Below are 19,301 nucleotides of genomic sequence, written 5' to 3'. Positions count from 1 at the left end.
TGTAATTTCCTGATTTGTAAAAATAAAATTAAAATACATGGGTTGAAAAAGTGATATTTGATAGAAAGACAAGCTCATAGAAAGTTTTTCATCTACTATCAAAGATATATCAAAGGTAATTTGCTTTTGACTATTCACAACAATACTTTATTTTAGTGGTTTTCTGCAGATCTACTAAAAATAATTTTTCAGCATTACTGCCATTTGTAGACCATTTTCTTTTTTAATTTTCCTTTTATTTCTTATAGAAGTGAAACATTTATTACTGAGCTTCAGTACACAATGACGGCAAGAGATTTTCCTAACTAGAAGTATAGCTTAAAACCTCTTTAGCAATGGTTGTGGTAATGTATATACTAAAACCAAGTGTATACATTTTGCATACTTTGAAGACAGTATGGCTCAGTGGAAAGAGCATGGGCCTGGGGCTCAGAGAACTCGAGCTCTAATCCCAGTTCTGCCCCTTACCTGCTGTGTGATTTTGGGCAAATCACTTAACTTCTCTGTGCCTAAATTCCCTCATCTGCAGAATGGGGATTCAATACCTTTTCTCCCTCCTACTTAGACTTTAAGTCCCATGTAAGACTTGATCATTTGTATTTATGCCAGTGCTTTTGAGCAATGCTTGACAAATAGTAAGCACTTAAGAAATACCACAGTCACTATTATTATTATTATTAATAGTTCATGTTATATGTGTTAGTGTATCATAAACTTTTACCTGTACTTTTTCTTGTGTTATGCATATGACTTGGATTCACTTTATACTTAATGCAGTATTTAGAATTTTAACATTTACATTTGTTTCAATATCCTAACAGGCCTTGAAACAATACTGTATTCTTTGTTTCCTAAATTTCTTATACGTCACACATAATAGGTATACCACTATGTAGTTCATTAAACTTGTACCATAAACAATATCATTTTTTCAAAGAAAATAAACTTATTTGCATTTTAATAGGTTCAATATGCTTTACTTTTTATTTGAATACAAATGCTTTTCAGTGATATTTATTTTCAAACCATTTTAGACAGTGTTCTAAATTTAAAATGTTCATTGAAAGAAAAGCAGTATGCATCTCAAAATATCATTATATATGTAAATTTACTATCTCATTTGGAATTAAAAATCAAATGATTCATTTTTAATAGTTGCATCCTTGAATATCTAACTGAAGCCTTAAACTTATTCATTCATTTTTTGCAGAGTTTTAGTTAAGCGAGTAACTCACGTTTTGTTGAAAACTGTCGAATGGGCATATGCTAATTTATATTCATGGACATGGAATGACTACTTTTCCTCATGTTATGCTGAGTCACAGTTGAAGAAAAAAGACCCTTAGTTTAAAAAAGACTTCTGGTACACTCTCAGGTTGTGAGGCTGTGGGGTATAATTTAAAATCATGTGCTAACCATATTGAAAATGGAATGCTTTGCTCTTAGATGATGGGATGAGTTTCAACCATCACAATTCTCAATTCAGGATCCTATTATCTTTGATTTTATCAGATCACTTGTGAGTTATTTAAAGGCCTTCTAGAGCCTAAACAATGGAAGTTCCTAGGCAACCTGCTTTTACAACTGATGGAAAGGATCACATTATCCCTTAAAATTATTTGTTATTCGTAAATCCCAGAATATTATCCCAAAGCATAAGAATTCAGCTTTGTTTTACCCAGCTGGGTTTTGCCCAATTGTGCCCTGAGGTAATGTATCTTCTCCAGGTGGAGGCAATGTATCACAGCTGCCTGTGATTGCCCCCACGTGAACCACATCCAGTTTCCATGGCAGTGGGGCAGGTGTGCTCTGTACTGGAGAGAAGCAGGGAGACAGCTCAAGGTGCAGGCAACGGGAAAGGTCCGAGACCCCAGCAGACTGTAGTGAGAAGAATTCAGCAGCAGGGAAGGTATGGCCGAAGTGACACTGGTATGGGGGTCCTGGGGACCTTGGGGTCTGGTGACAGCTACACATCCCAAGAAGGCCCCAGAGAGGAGCTTTTGAGATGTTAGAGCCTGGAGGAATAGAGATTGGAGTCATTGAGGAGACAGAGAAGGAAACTAAATAGATCAAACCAAGTTTTTTGGGACAAAGAGGTCAGTCCAAGGGCCAAGATATCTGGCCATCTGTTCTCCATAACATTTTTTTTCCAACCTCTTTCTGCCAGCAGGAACATCGACACACGGTTTGAGTGCAGATCCTATGAGACCCTGATTTACCCAAAAGAAAATATGCTGGGTAAGGTGGAGTGGAGTGGAGAGATAGGGTGGAAGGGGCCATGTTTTGGGTACATAGCAGTCAAGAAAGCCCCTGGGAATAGTGGAGAGGAGTGGTCTTCAGTGCCATTTTTACTTATCTGTAGGACTTGGTCGTCGTTTTGGAACAAGACTATTACTATTTTCCCGTGCCTCTTAGTTTTTCAAGACACAACCTCTGTGTTTTAGGAGAATTTCCTGTTCTCAAAAAGGCATAATGTAGTAGATGGCAGCAAAAGAAATGAAATGGGAATGAGAGGTGATTTGTTTTCTCTGAGGATATTGAAGTTTTTTATTACAAAAAATGCTTATACTATCCTTTCTGAGAATATAAGCACACTATTTTATAACGCGCATGTTATCTCTGCCATTCCACCATTTTCTTTTCCAAAACCATCTTCTGATCTCCTAAACGAGTTTTCATTCCTGCTTTTCCTTTAATATCCAGAACAACTTTCACTGCAGTTCATAATTTTGGGGCATTAAAAACATTAATCAAAGGTTATAGTGATCTATTGAAGCCTCTCTGGACTGCATGGAAGTAGGGATAATTCCCTCATTGTGTTTTCTGTCTGTTCACCTACCCTTGAACATAAAACTACAAATGCAGATATCTTGTATATATTCGTTTTTAATCATTAGTTTTTCTTAGGCTAGACTCCTCTGTGGCTTGTTTCTTAAATTCATTCATTCAGTTGTATTTATTGAGCTCTTACTGTGCAGAGCACTGTACTAAGTGCTTGGAAAGTACAATTTGGCAACAGAGACAATAAATCTGTTGCAAAGATGCTGTACATTTAGAAGCAGCATGGTGTGGTGGATAAAGCATGATCCTCAGAGTCAAAAGGTTATGGGTTCTCATCCCGGCTCCACCACTTGTCTTCTGAGTGACTTTGGTCAAGTCACTTCTTTGTGCCTTAGTTACCTCATCTGTAAAATGGGGAATGAAACTGTGAACCCCATAATAATAATAATAATGGCATTTAAGCCCGTACTATTTGCTAGGCATTGTACTAAATGCTGGGGTGGATACAAGCAAATTGAATTGGACACAGTCCCTGTCCCATATGGGGCTCACAGTCTCAATCCCCATTTTGCAGATGAGGTAAATGAGGCCCAGAGAAGTGAAGTGACTTGCCCAAGGTCACACAGCATACAACTGGTAGAGCTGGGGTTAGAACCCATGACCTTCTGACACTCAGGCCCATGCTCTATCCACTATGCTATGCTGGGACAGGGACTGTGTCCAACTCAATTTACTTGTACCGACCCCAGTGCTCAGTACAGTGCCTGTCACAAAGTAAGCGCTTAACAAATACCACTTATTATTATTATTTTTATTAATATTAACAGGTCAACAGTGTCCTGATAATTTTGTCAGATTATGAATAGGAGAAGAATTAATGGTACTTCTTGATCACTTAGTTCAGTATTTGGTAGTAAGTGCTTGAGAGATTTAGCAAAAATACAAGACAAGTTCTTTGCTCACATTCATTCATTCAATCATATTTATTGAGCACTTACTGTGTGCAGAGCACTGTACTAAGCACTTGACACAAGGAGCTTACACTCTAATGTAAGAGACCATTATGGTAATATAAAATGTGCATATGTATATATAAGTCTTGAGGATGGGCATGAATGAATGAATGCATAAATTCAAAAGGGGCCTGAAGGGTTTATAAGTAGTGGCATTTATTGAGCACCCACTCTTGTGGTTCAGTGGTTCTAGGAGCTTTAAGAAGTATTTGGGGTAGTGAGAATTAGCAAAGGCTTGTTGGAGGTGAGATTTTAGGAGGGCTTTGAAAGTTGAGGTGACTAAGATCCAGTTATATGGAAGAGTCAATCAGTCAGTTGTGTTTATTGAACACTTACTGTATATGGTACTAAGTCCTTGGGAGAATACAATAAACAGACACATATCCTGCCCACAATGATCTTAGAGTCTAGAGGTAGAGACAGACAATATAGGAAGAGGAGAGGGTGGTTTGGGGGCTATGGGATCAATGGGAGCAAGAGGTTGGAGGGAAAGATGAGATGAGTATAGACAGGAGGCTAAGAAGGAGTAGAGAGTGATCAGGGGAGGATGGGGTGAACAGAGCCAAGAAGCGAGGAGGAGAAAGTTGGTGGAGAGCCTTGAAGCCAGTGATAAGGAATCTTAACATTAATTAATACCATTGAGCAACCATTGGAATGTTTTGGTAGAGGAGTGGCCTGGGGAATCCAGATGATCAGGTGGTGGGAGTTATGGTGGAAATTCTTCCACAAACAGATATTCATTTACGTTAAACCTAAGTGCCCCTAAAGCAAACATACACATATGGAGCCTTGCCTTGGGATTTAAAGTTGGTGTCGTTGAGATTCTTATTAGTGTGTACAGGTGTGGCTGAAATGACCATTGCATGGCCTATAATCCTTTCCTCATTTTGCATGTAAAGACTGCCTATTGATGCACTACTCCATCTTTAGTAGTTCCTTACACCATTTTTTGTTTCTTCCTCTGGGTGAAGTGATAGGTACTACAGAGTCAATCCGACTTGAAGAACAAAATTCTTCCCTTCAGCAAATTCCTCAGAGTGTCTGTTTTTGGGTCTGTTTGTCAAAGCAACCATACTCTGTCTCAAAAGTTCTTGGTTTCAGCACTTTTAAGGAAAAGGGGGTGGGGTGGCCAGAGGAGGCAGAGTGGAATTCCCTCTGGAGCCAGGCCAGGGATGGACGGTCAGGTTGTTTAGAAAATCCTCGATTTTCTAGGGGATTTGCTTCACTTCTTCATGGAAGGTCCCCTGGATTCCAGACCTTTCTTCCTCCCTTCCTCACATCCAGACACCCTCACAGTAGCTTACAAAGTAGCCCAGGGGACTCTACAGATAGATTTGCCCACCAACCAGATTCTGTCTGGGGGAACCAGAGGAGGGACAGGAGGGGAAAGGTTCTAAACATGTGATTTAATTGGAAGAATCCAAACAAGTTTCCTGGAAGCCTATCATTGGTCATGACAGTTGTAGATTAGTTTGAAGACTCCTGCCCCATATGGGGCTCACAGTCTAAAAATTGGAGGGAGTATGATTTAATCCCCATTTTACAGATGAGGTAACTGAGGCACAGAGAAGTGAAGTGACTTGCCCAAGGTCTCACAGCTAGCAATCGGTAGAACCAGAGTAAGAACCCAGGTCCCCTTACTCCCTGGTCCATATTCTTTTCACTAAGTCATTAAGGGACCCAGCATGCTGTAGTGTATACAGCACAGGTCTAGGAGTCAGAAGGTCTTGGGTTCTAATGTCGGCTCCACCACTTGTCTGCTGTGTGACCTTGGGCAAGTCACTTCACTTCTCTAGGCCTCAGTTACCTCATCTGTAAAATGAGGATTAAGACTGCAAGTTCCATGTGGGACAGGGACTGTATCCAACCTGATTAGCTTGTATCTACCCCAGTGCTTGGCACACAATAAGTAGTAAGTACTTAAAAAATGCCATTATTATTATTAATTATTATGCTTTTAATTCCTGCATCAATTTTATCTTGCCAGTCCCATACCACCCCCAGCACTTAAATAAACTATGGATATGAAAGCAGCATGGCTCAATGGAAAGAGCATGGACTTTGGAATCAGAGGTCATGGATTCAAATCTCTGCTCTGCCAATTGTCAGCTTTGTGACTTTGGGCAAGTCACTTAACTTCTGTGCCCAGTTACCTCATCTGTAAAATGGGGATTGAGACTGTGAGCCCCCTGTGGGACAACCTGATCACTTGTAACCTCCCCAACACTTAGAACAGTGCTTTGCACATAGTAAGCACTTAATAAATGCTATTATTATCATTATTATTATTATTATGTACATAAGTGCTGTGGAATGAATATCAAGTGCTTCAAGTGCATAGGTGACACAGAAGGGAGAGGGAGTCAGGGAAAAGAGTGGTTAATCAGGGAAGGCCTCTTGGGGGAGATGTGACCTTAGTAATAATAATAATAATGATGATGGTATTAAGCGCTATGTTTCAAGTACTGTTCTGAGTGCTGGGGTAGATAGAAGGTGATCAGGTTGTCCAATGTGGGGCTCACAGTCTCAATCCCCATTTTACAGATGAGGTAACAGACCCATAGAAGCTAAGTGACTTGTCCAAGGTCACACGGCAGACAAGTGGCAGAGGGGAGATTAGAACCCTCTGACTTCCAAGCTCGGGCTCTTTCCACTAAGCCATGCTTCCTTGTTTGAAGGTGGAAAAGGAGTTCCAGGCCAGAAGGAGAATGTGGAAAAGGGATTGGCAGCGAGATAGATGAGATTGAGGCACAGTGAATGAGCAAGTTGGTGCTAGGGAAATGAACTGTTCGGGCTGGGCTGTAGTAGAAAATCAGTGAAGTAAGATGAGGGGCAAGTTGATTGTTTTAAAGCTAATGGTAAGGATTTTTTGTTTGAACCAGAGGTTCTTGAGCAGTGTTTTTGTTTTTTTTAGAAAAATAATCCATATAGCAGACTGAAGTATGAAATAAAGTGTGGGAGACAGGAGGCAGGAGGCAGGGAGGAGGCAGATGCAATAGTCATGGTAGGATGTGATCAATTCTTGTATCAGCATAGTAGCAATACTCCAGTGCTAATACGTATAGACTGTAAACCCTTTGTATGCAGGGAACATGTCTACAAACACTGTTATATGGTATTCTCCAAGTGTTTAGTATAGTGCTCTGCAAAATAAATACAATTGATTTTTTAAGTGGTATTTGTTAAGCGCTTACTATGGGCCAGACAGTGCACTAAGTGCTCGGATAAATACAAGACAGGTTGGAAACAGTTCTTGTCCCATATGGAGCTCCCAGTCAATCCCTATTTTGCACTTACGCACGGAGACATAAGTAATGTGCCCGGAGTCACACAGGAGACAAGTGGTGGAGCCGGAATTAGAACCCAGGTTCTTTTGACTCCCAGGTCTGTGTTTTGTTCACTAAGCTATGCTGCTTCTCTGATTGTTTGATTGATTGATTGATAGCAGTTTGGATGGAAATGAAAGGGTGAATTTTAGCAATGTTGTGAAGGTAGAACAGACAGTATTTGATGAAAGATTGAATATTGAATGAAAGATGAGTCACGGATAATGCCAATATCATGGATCTGTGAGAAAGGAGGATTGTGGTGTTGACTACATTGATGAGAAAATTGGGGGAAGGGCAGAGTTTGGGAGGGAAGATGAGGAATTCTGACTCCCAAGTCCATGCTCTTTCCATTAGGCCTCATGTCATCCCTTAATTCTGTACCTGGCTGCTCATATCTAAATTTGGAATTTTAGGTCCTTACATTACACTGAAGGCCAATGCAGTCTTATATTTTAAACTAACTTCTCGAAACTGGATTTATGTTAATCAGAAATAATATGTGACAACTTTCTCCAAGCAAATATGCTGGTTAACTGTAATCTGAGGGTAAACTGATGTTCATTCCCCATTTCAAGAATGTAAGGAGAGATTCACCCTCTTTCTGATAGTGAAAATAATACCTCATAATACATAACCAAGGGTAGATGAGTCAGTATTTTAGAGGGAAATCATTTAATTGTTCCCTCAATGTGAAGGGTATTCATGAAATGTCGACTTGTGGCTAGTAAGTTAAAAAGAGCATGATGTTAGAAGTCATTGGCCAGTTCTTCCAGTAACCACATAGAAAATCACCTTTTAATAGAAGCACGCTTTATCAGCTGATGCCCAATCCGTGCATTTTAAGAAAAGGTGATTATTTGGAGAAATTGTTAGGCAATGATTGGAGTCCCTCTAGACTGTGAGCTCATGGGCAGGGATTGTCATATAGTAAACACTTAACAAATGCCATTATTATTATTATTATTGTACTGTACTTTTCCAAGTACTTAGTACAGTGCTCTGCACACAGTAAGAGCTTAATAAGTGCAATTGAATGAATGAATCAATTTCTTTGGCTTCTTCCAGCTTGGTTTGAAATGATTGATGACAAATTGGTTTCATTAGTGAAAATCTCAATAAAGTTGACATCAGATGCCTTTGATACTTTTTTTCTTTTGAGTGGGTAAATTAATGACCACCTGTGTAAGGTTGATGGCTGTGATGCTTAAAAGCTTTTTCATGGTTTATTAAGTTTGAAGTCTCTTGGCAAACGTGACATTTGTGACAGAATTATATTCAATCTGCAAAGAAATTGATAATTATAAGAATAATGTTCCTTTTCCTGAAAATTCAAATGTGATTATTAACACAGGTTTGGTACATTCATTCTAACCAAGTTTAAGCAACTTGAGAAGTACAGGGCCGATTCACTCCTCATTACACCACCCAAATCAACTTGGTTTTACAGAAAGTATAAGCAATAATTTTCTAACCTTTTTACTTTCCTTGATTCCTTAGGAAAAGAAGCCCATCCATATCGAGAGACCAGAACAGAAGGTACGACCAAAGGGAGGAAAGAGAGGACGATTCCCAGTATGCCCCACCACATGGTGCGATGCCGAGGTCTCCATCAGATTACGCAGACAGGAGAGCTCAACGTGGTCCTCAGTTGTATGAAGAACCTGAGCACGTCGAGTACAGGGACTCCAACAGGAGAAGTCGTAGACGTTCCAAAGACTACCCAGTGGATGAGGAGGAGGCGGAAAGCAGAGATGAGTACGAGAGGCAAAGGCGAGAGGAGGAATACCAAGCACGCTACCGAAGTGACCCCAATCTGGCTCGGTATCCAGTCAAGCCGCAGCCCTATGAGGAACAAATGCGCATTCATGCTGAAGTATCCCGAGCAAGACACGAGCGAAGGCACAGCGATGTCTCCTTGGCAAACACCGAACTGGAAGATTCCCGGATTTCTATGCTGAGGATGGAGCGGCAGTCGAGGCAGAGGTCTACATCGGAGCGCAGGGCTGCCATGGATAGCCAGCGTTCATATTCTATGGAAAGAACTCGAGAGGCTCAGGGACCCAGCCTGAATCGACAGAGGGCCTCGAACCACAGCCCGCCCACGCCCCGAAGGAGTCCGATCCCTGTCGACCGGCCTGACTTGAGGCGAGCCGATTCCCTCAGGAAGCAGCACCACTTGGATCCCAGTTCTGCTGTCAGGAAAACAAAGCGTGAGAAGATGGAAACCATGCTAAGGAATGATTCGCTGAGTTCAGACCAGTCGGAATCAGTCCGACCACCGCCACCAAAACCTCATAAAACAAAGAAGGGAGGTAAAATGCGTCAGGTTTCGCTAAGCAGCTCGGAGGAGGAGTTAGCTTCGACGCCGGAGTACACCAGCTGTGATGATGTTGAGATTGAAAGCGAGAGTGTGAGTGAAAAAGGTGAGTTGTCTTTTAATGAACTATTTTTCCACTGTTATTTGCGGAACAGTTAAGATGGATGAGTTATTTCACTGTTGGGTTTTGGGTTTTTTTTTGTGGGGAGAACTCGTGGGGGGTTTTATTCATTTTTTTCATTATTTTTGAAGTCAAATGCATTTTGAAATTTTCAGATGTGGAATTAGTCACATTAATCTTTCCAATTTTTATGAATTAGATAATGTTTGTGTTGCTCACATTCGAGTCAAGTTTACTGAAAAGGTCCAAACAAGCCTCTCTTTTCTTTTGTTAAGATTTCCTGATTAATATGATTATTTCCACAAGCTTGTTTGATGGCCGTATTTTGTAACATGGTTCTGAAGTGACACCCAGACTGTTTTCTTCCAATACCCAAGTCATGAAATGGGAGAAGCTCAATGATTCCACAGTCTCTGGGACCAGGTAGATTCTGGATTTGAGGGTTTTGTAGATTTTAGACATAGTCTGGGGATCATGGAAGGGAAGATAGGAACTAGGAAGTACCTCAGAGATGATAAATGGGTCACTCAGGGCTGATGTCAGCAGGAAGAAAAGAAGCAAAGAAGCAACGTGACCTAGTGTATACAGCATGGGCCTGAAAGTCAGAAGGTTCTGAGTTCCAATCCCAGCTCTTCCACTTGTCTGCTGTGTGACCTTAGGCAAATCACTTAACTTCTCTGGGCCTCAGTTACCTCAACTGTAAAATGGAGATTTAGACCGTGAGTCCCATATGGGACATGAATTGTGTCCAACCTGATTGTCTTGTCTCCTGCGCTTAATACAGTGCCTGGCACATATTATGTGCTTAACAAATACCATTAAAAAAAATGACAGGGAATCAGCTGGAGCTGCCCCAGGGTGATGAATTGGATGCCCAGAAGCAGCAGCAGGGAGGGAGGACGCAGAAGCTGCCCCAGGGTGATGAACAAGGTGCTGGAAGCTGTGGCCAACAGCAGCAAAACAGTAAACAAGGTGTTGAAGGCTGCATCCAACAGCAGCAAGGACAGTAAACAGGGTGCTTTTGATTAATTCATTCAGTAGTATTTATTGAGCACTCACTGTATGCAAAGCACTGTACTAAGCGCTTGGGAGAGTACAATATAACAATAAAAAGACTCATTCCCTGCCCACAACGAACTGAGTCTAAAGGGAGAGACAGACATTAATTTACATACATAAATAAATGAATAAATAAATTATAGATATATACATAAGTGTTGTGGGGCTGGGAGGGGGAATGAATGAGGGGAACGAGTCAGGGTGACACAGAAGGGAGTGGGAGAAGAGGAGAGGAGGGCTTATTCAGGGAAGGCTTCTTAGAAGAGATGTGCCTTCAATAAGTTGTTGAAGCCAGGGAGAGCAGTTGTCTGTCAGATATGAGGAGGGAGGGCGTTCCAGGCCAGAGGCATGATGTGGGCAAGAGGACGGTGGTGGGATAGATGAGATCGAGTTACAGTGAGTAGCTAAGCATTAGAGGAATAAAGTGTGTGGGTGGGGTTCAAGTAAGAGAGTAACCAGGGGAGGTGGGAGGGGCAAGGTGATTGAGTATTGTGGCCGGCAGCAGCGAAAGGGGAGAACTGAGTGTACGCATTGGCCAGCAGCAGCAGGGAGGGAAAGTAGGTAGAGTGGGTGGCCAGCCAGGCTTCTAGGACCACTGGAGTTGGGGCCTGAGCCTGCAGTGGCAGGAAGTGAGAACAGGGGTTCATTCATTCAATCATATTTATTGAACACTTACTGTGTGCAGAGCACTGTACTAAGCGCTTGGGAAGTACAAGTTGGCAAAATATAGAGACAGTCCCCACCCAACAGCGAGCTCACAGTCTAGAAGGGGGAGACAGACAAAAGAAAACATATTAACAAAATAAAATAAATAGAATAATAAATATGTACAAGTAAAATAGAGTAATAAATATGTACAACCATATATGCATATATGCAGGTGCTGTGGGGACGGGAAGGAGGTAAGGCAGGAGGAGGGGGAGGAGGGGGAAAGGAAGGAGGAGGCTCAGTCTGGGAAGGCCTCCTGGAGGAGGTGAGCTGTCAGTAGGGCTTTGAAGGGAGGAAGAGAGCTAGCTTGGCGTATGTGCGGAGAGAGGTCATTCCAGGCCAGGGGGAGGATGTGGGCCGGGGGTAGATGGCGGGACAGGAGAGAACGAGGCCCAGTGAGGAGGTTAGCGGTAGAGGAGCAGAGGGTGCGGGCTGGGCTGTAGAAGGAAAGAAGGGAGGTGAGGTAGGAGGGGGAGACCTGATGGACAGCCTTGAAGCCAAGAGTGAGGAGTTTTTGCCTGATATGTAGGTTGATTGGTGGCCACTGGAGATTTTTGAGGAGCAGCAGCAGCAGCAGAAGTGACAGAGTGGGTAGGGCACCTGAACCTGGGCCTGGCCTTGGAAGGGAGGGAATGACTAAGACTGGAGATTTGGGAAGTTTGAAAATTTTTAATCTTAAGGAGAAACATTTATGCATTCTAGCATTTAGGTTATCTTTTAGTACATTGCAACAGTAATGCAATGACTAGTGGTTTGTGGTTGGAAAGTCACTGTGACCCGCTGCCCCTAGCAGCTAGTTTACATGGAAGGTCAGGACATCAATGAGAAGGCAGCATGGCCTAGTGGATAGAGCGCAGTCCCCGAAGGCAGAAGGACCCTCGTTCTAGTCCCAACTCCTCCACTTGTCTGCTGTGTGACCTTAGGCAAGTCATTTAACTTCTTTAAGCCTCTTACCTCATTCTGTAAAATGGGGATTAAGATTGTTGAGCCCATGTGGGACAGCGACTGTTTCCAACCTGATTAACTTGTATCTATACCAACACTGAGTAAAGTACCTGGAACATAGTAGGGGCTTAAACCAACACCATGTTTTTAAGAGCCCAAATTGTTGAATTTAAGTGCGGTTTTAGCCAACTGGGAGTAGGGTTAAATATCAGGATGCTGATGCTGGAAGGTCTGCATTGGGGCCCTCCCCTTCTTGCATTATACCAAACACATCTGTTGATAATATTTATTGAAAGCCTTTTCTGTGTAGAACTCTGTTCTGAGTGGTTAGGAGAATGCAGAAGAGTAGAAGACATGATCCCTAGCCTAAATCTATCAATCATTGGTCTTTACTTTGTGCTTAGCACTGTAGTAAGTGCTTTAGAGAATACAGTAATAGCAAGGCGCCTGCTCTTTGCTCTCAAGGAGCTCAAATTTATCAGAAAACTGACACAGAATTACAGCAAGGAAGCAAAAGAGATGGAAAGATTGATTTGTAACTGTATAGAGTAAGATGAAATGTATAGAATCTATCAGTAGTATTAAGCATTCACTGTTTGAAGAGCACTGTGCTAAGAAGCACATTTAGGTGAACTTGAAGGAGAAGAAAGTGAAGGGTGAGATGCAGTGGATGAAGGGAATGGACAAGTAGGAGGGAGAAATCTGATATTGAGTGCTTAATGTGTGCAGAGTACTGTACTAAGCGCTTGGGAGAATGTAACAGAGGTGGTAGTCACGTTCCCTAACAACTGTCAGGAGTTTCTGCTTAATGTAGAATATGCAGACATTGAAGGATTCTGAAGAGATGTGTGATGTGTGCAGAAAGATGTTTTAAAAAAATGATTTGGGCAGCAAAGTGTCATTGGGATTGGAGAGGATGGAGAAAAAGAAGTAGCGTGACAGTGGATAGAGCACAGGCCTGAGAGTCAGAAGGATCTAGGTTCTAATTCTGCCTCTGAACATGTGTCTGCTCTGTGACCTTGAGCAAGTCATTTAACAACTTTGGGCCTCAGTTACGTCAACTGTAAAATGGTTTTACGACTGTGAGCCCCATGTAGGACATGGACTGTGTCCAACCTGGTTATTCCTTCCTTTGTATTTATTGAGCACTTGCTGTGTGCAGAGCAATGTACTAAGTGCTTGGGAAGTACAAATCGTCAACATATAAAGATGGTCCGTACCCAACAACAGGCTCACAGTCTAGAATGGGGAGACAAACAACAAAACAGAGCAATTAAACAGATGTAAATACCATCAGAATAAATAGAATTATAGCTATATACACAATATCTGTAAATATGTCTTGTATCTACCCCAGTGCTTAGTAAGTGTTTAACAAGTACCATTAAAAAACTAAATGAAAAGACAGGGAAACCAATGAGAAGATGGCGAGACCATTGAGAGACAGTTTGGCATAGTGGAAAGAGGATGGACCAAGAAGTAGGGAGTTCTGGGTTCTAATCCCAGCTGTTACCTGCTATGTGACCTTGGGCGAGGCCCTACGTCTCTGTGCCTGAGTTTCCTCATCTGCAAAATGAGGATTAAATACCTGCTCTGCCTCGCTCTTAGGCTGTGAGCTCCATGTGAGTTAGACTGTATCTAATCAGTTTCTATAGTTTCTGCCCCGGATCATAGCTCACTACTTTGCATTTAGTAAATATTTAATGAATAACAGTTATTATTATCATTATTAACACTGATTTAGTAGTCTATCCAAGCTATAAGTACCTGAACTATCTCACTAGATCACTGAGGCTCTTCCAGCTGGATATGTACACATACTTTGTTTTTTGAAGAAGAAAGCACTGATTGTGCGTTTATGGCTAAAAGGGCCAATGCAGAACCCACAGACCCAGCCACTCTGTGCACATAATCATTTCCCCACCACCCCCAACCAAAAAACCCCCAAAATTTATCCCTTGTGTTTTCTGGCTTAATATCTGCAGTGCCTCCGTGACTTGTTCATTGGAGAAGCAGCGTGACTCAGTGAAAAGAGCACGGGCTTTGAAGTCAGAGTTAATGGGTTCAAATCCCGGCTCTGCCAATTGTCAGCTGTGTGATTTTGGGCAAGTCACTTAACTTCTCTGGGCCTGTTACCTCATCTGTAAAATGGGGATTAAGACTGTGAACCCCCCATGGGACAACCTAATCACCTTGTAACCTTCCAGCACTTAGAACAGTGCTTTGCACATAGTAACTGCTTAATAAATGTCATTATTATTATTATTATTCACTAGAGCCACTCTTTCTCCTTTCTTACTAGCAGTAAGCTAACCCATGCAAGTCTGTTCTCAGGAGTTGACTCCCCATCTTCTGCTGGGAGGTAGAGTCTTGTCCCAGGCTTTGTTTTATTCTGTCCTTAAAGCATTTCCTTTGTCCTCTTTGCTTTCTGTTTCCCAATTTCAGCTCTCCATAGAGCAGTTACTCGGGGAAAAGTCCCTATGAATAACAGAGAGGAAGCAGAGAGAGAAGAGAGGCAGCTGGGAGGTATCTGTAGTGTGATTTTTATTTACCTAAAGGAGCGGGGCTTAGTTCAGGGCTTGGTTAGGTACAGGGAACTAAAACATTACATACAGGTCTGAGGGACAACATATCCACAGGCCACCATTATTTTTGAAGAACTAGTTACAGACGTATCCTGGGGTAAGTCTGCTATTTAAGCACTTCCTCCTATCTGTAAATTACTATGTGTTAGAGCTTCACTGCAGTCAGTCTTTGGTAAGAGTTGGGTAATTTCAAAACATCCAGTCAGAGGAGGCTGGCAAGAGAATTGTAGAGAAGTGAAGGAGAAGCTACATTTCCTGGAAGGCAGGAGGTACTCACTCCATTGCATTTCACTGCAGCCAGGAGCTGTCCTAGTTGAGGGAAGCCCTCAGGGTTTTTTTTGAAGAGCTGGGTAGGAAGCTTTCCCCCTTTTTGACCCTCTGAAGGTGGCTCCTGCTTTATCTGAATCTGACCAGGAGCAGGTGGTGAGTCATCTCCTCTTAATCAATCTTGGGGGGCAAGGTTAATCAGAGTAATAAGGGGTTGGCTCTGTGGCAGATTTTCTGGTAAATAGTTTGTCTCTGCTTTCCCTTTTCCAAGCCAAAAATATTAGAGAAAAATTTTCCGTCTTCAGGAACTTGGCTACCACATGCCAAGGAGCTGCTTTATCACCTAGTCAGTGCTTGCAGGAAATTTTAATCTGAGTACTTTTTTTGGCTTTCTGGCAGATAAATCAGATAGGGCACAGTCCTTCCTTCTCCCACATGGGGCTTATTCATTCATTCAATCATATTTATTGAGTGCTTACTGTGTGCAGAGCACTGTACTAAGTGCTTGGGAAGTACAAGTTGGCAACATATAGAGATGGTCCCTACTCAACAACAGGCTCAGAGTCTAGAAACAGTCTAGTCTAGTCATAGCCTAGTTTTATAGTCTAAGTAGAAGGGAGAACAGGTATTGAACCCCTATTTTACAGATGAAGGAATTGAGGCAGAGAGAAGTAAGTGATTTACCCAAGTGACTTGCCACACAGCAGGCAAGCAGCAGAGCCAGGCTTAGAACCTGGGCCCTCCAACTTCCAAACTCATACTCTACGGTAGGCCACCGTGCTTCTCCACAATCCTTACTATTGCTCTGCATTTGATGGTTATTGACTTCACTTTCTTGTTGAGACACAGTACTGTGGAAATTTGGTTGCCATTTTGGAGGAGTTGTGAAGCACAGCGATCTGTTCTTTGTCCTTATCATGACTATGCCTTTAGAGAATAAAAGCAGGCCAGACAAGGAAACTCTGTGGATACACTACCGGAATGATTGCAGATGGAGGGGGGTGTTTTGGAAGAGATGTGTCCACGGTGCCACTATGGGTTGGAAACGACTTGATAGCATAAGACAAGACAAGCTCCTTTTCTCAGAGGCAGTCTGGTTTGGAGAAAAGAGTGGACCTAGAAGCCAGGAAACCTGTGTTCTAGGCCTAGATCTGCCACTGGACTTTTGTGTACCCTTGGGCAAGTAGCTTAGACTCTTCATGTCCCAGTTTTCTCTTCTGAAAATGGGATAAGCAGAGCTTAGTGAGACACAGGAACTGTATCCAATATGAAAATTTTGTATCTTCCTCAGTGTTTAGCATAATAAATGCTTAATGCCATAATTATTAATCCTCTCTTCTGTAAGCTCCTTCTGGACAGAGGACCTGTCTACCAACTCTGTTGTACTGTACTCTCCTAAACTCTTAGTAAGGTGCTCTCCATACAGTAAGTACGCAGTAAATACCACTGATTTGATTATTTATTGTTCTTTGCAGTCCTGGGAGTAAGAGGACCTTTCTTTGGTAGTGATAAGAAGTAAAAGAAGGCAGAATGAGTAGCTCATTCTCCCCTACTAGGACATGTAACCAAGGAACATTTTTCCAAGGCTAAATAAGTATGTAAATCTATAGCGCAAAGCCTACAGATTATAGCAGTTCCTTGCCATGACACTAATAGATGTTTGTTATTTAAAAACATTACCACCTACTTTGTGGTAAATTAAGCCATATTTAATAGTCACTGGAAAAATAAAATAGCTGACCTTATGCTGATTGTTTGGTTTAAATTGCGTATTTTAAAACTTATATAACTTATATAGTAAAATTAACTCCCTCAGGTCTGAGCTCCCCAAAGTCACTCCTCCCCCTTCTCCAACCTCCCTGCTCCCAGCCCTCTCCGCTACTCTCCCATCCTTCCCAGCATTATCCTCAGGTAAAATCTCCTCCCTCCTCTCAAGTGCTACTCTGGACACCTGTGCTTCTGACCCCGTTCCCTCTCATCTTATGAAATCTCTCGCCCCGTCCCTCCTCCCCTCCTTAACTTCCATCTTCAACCACTCCCTCTCCACTGGTTCCTTCCCCTCTGCCTTCAAACATGCCCATGTCTCTCCCATCGTAAAACAACCCTCTCTTGACCCCACCTCCCCTTCTAGTTATCGCCATATCTCTCTCCTACCACTCCTTTCCAAACTCCTTGAACGAGTCGTCTACACCTGCTGCCTTGAATTCCTCAGCGCCAACTCTCTCCTCTATCCCCTCCAATCTGGCTTCTGTCCCCTACATTCCACCAAAACTGCCCTCTCAAAGGTCACCAATGACCTCCTGCTTGCCAAATCCAATGGCTCCTACTCTATCCTAATCCTCCTCAACCTCTCAGCTGCATTTGACACTGTGGACCACCCCCTTCTCCTCAACACACTATCCGACCTTGGCTTCACAGACTCCATCCTCTCCTGGTTCTCCTCTTATCTCTCCAGCCATTCATTGTCAGTCTCTTTTGTGGGCTCCTCCTCCCCCTCCCATCCCCTTGCTGTAGGGGTTCCTCAAGGGTCAGTTCTTGGTCCCCTTCTGTTCTCTAGCTACTCCCTTGGTGAACTCATTTGCTCCCACAGCTTCAACTGTCATCTCTACGCTGATGACACCCAAATCTACATCTCTGTCCCTGCTCTCTCTCTCTCCCTTCAGGCTTGTGTCTCCTCCTGCCTTCAGGACATCTCCATCTGGATGTGTGCCCGCCACCTAAAACTCAATATGTCCAAGACTGAACTCCTTATCTTCCCTCCCAAACCCTGCCCTCTCCCTGACTTTCCCATCACCGTAGACAGCACTACCATCCTTCCCGTCTCACAAACCCGCAACCTTGGTGTCATCCTCGACTCTGCTCTCTCATTCACCCCTCATATCCAATCCATCACCAAAACCTGCCGGTCTCACCTCTGCAACATCGCCAAGGTCCACCCTTTCATCTGCATCCAAACTGCTGCCCTGCTGGTTCAATCTCTCATCCTATCCTGACTGGATTACTGCATCAGCCTCCTCTCTGATCTCCCATCCTCCTGTCTCTCCCCACTTCAGTCTATACTTCACGCTGCTGCCTGGATCATCTTTGTGTAGAAACGCTCTGGGCATGTTACTCCCCTCCTCAAAAATCTCCAGTGGCTGCCAGTCAAGGTACCCATCAGGCAAAAACTCCTCACTCTCGGCTTCAAGGCTCTCCATCATCTTGCCCCCTCCTACCTCTCCTCCCTTCTTTCCTTCTAAAGCCCAGCCCACACCGTCTGCCGCTAACCTCCTCACTGTGCCTCGTTCTCACCTGTCCCACCATCGACCCCTGGCCCATGTCCTTCCCCTGGCCTGGAATGCCCTCCCTCCACACATCCGCCAAGCTAGCTCTCTTCCTCCCTTTAAAGCCCTACTGAGAGCTCACCTCCTCCAGAAGGCCTTCCCAGCCTGAGTCCCCTACTTCCTCTCCCCATCCCCATCCCCCCCGCCCTACTTCCTTCCCTTCCCCACAGCACTTATATATATATGTTTATGCAGATTTATTACTCTATTTTCTTGTACATATTTACTATTCTATTTATTTTATTTTATTAATATGTTTTGTTTTGTTGTCTGTCTCCCCCTTCTAGACTGTGAGCCCGTTGTTGGGTAGGGGCCGTCTCTGTATGTTGCCAACTTGTACTTCCCAAGCGCTTAGTACAGTGCTCTGCACACAGAGCTCAATAAGTACAATTGAATGAATATAAACATATTCAGATTCATAATAAATGTATTAACCTAATCAATTAGAAATGGTTTTTATTATATTGCTTAATAAGCCAACTGAAGTTTTGCCCTGTTGGAAGCAATAAGAGCCATTTTGTAAATCTAAATACATGGTTTCTTTGAAATATTTTAAAATTTTGTGTAAAGGGTTTCCCATTTTAGGCAAAATGACGCAGGGAGTCCCTGCTTTGGGTGCCTGGAGACTGATTTCAGCTGGCCTCATAGAGTGAAATGTTCTGGTCATAAGCATAAGTATGAAAGGATGGAAGAGATAGATATATCCTGCTGCAATCAGTAGTATTCTTTGACTGATTACTACAAATCAAAGTGTGGTATTTCAGAGAAGCAGCGTTGCTCAGTGGAAAGAGCCCGGGCTTTGGAGTCAGAGGTCATGGATTCAAATCCCGGCTCTGCCAATTGTCAGGTGTGT

At 42.9% G+C, this 19,301-nt stretch overlaps 1 protein-coding gene across 45 annotated transcripts in view; it reads left to right on the top strand.

Annotated features, from left to right (window-relative positions):
* Positions 1-19,301, top strand: part of RIMS2 (regulating synaptic membrane exocytosis 2) — a 748,658-nt gene that overhangs the window by 355,102 nt on the left and 374,255 nt on the right. For all 45 annotated transcript variants that reach the window (XM_038744900.1, XM_038744915.1, XM_038744888.1 and 42 more), the window contains one exon: positions 8,621-9,546. In XM_038744900.1, the coding sequence (XP_038600828.1) occupies positions 8,621-9,546 (926 nt within the window). The remainder of the gene's footprint in view (positions 1-8,620; positions 9,547-19,301) is intronic.

The sequence above is a fragment of the Tachyglossus aculeatus genome, chromosome 4 (genome assembly GCF_015852505.1).
Source record: "Tachyglossus aculeatus isolate mTacAcu1 chromosome 4, mTacAcu1.pri, whole genome shotgun sequence".
Lineage (NCBI taxonomy): Eukaryota > Metazoa > Chordata > Mammalia > Monotremata > Tachyglossidae > Tachyglossus > Tachyglossus aculeatus.
Note: the sequence above shows the minus strand (reverse complement) of the source record. Positions and strands in the feature narration are given on the sequence as shown.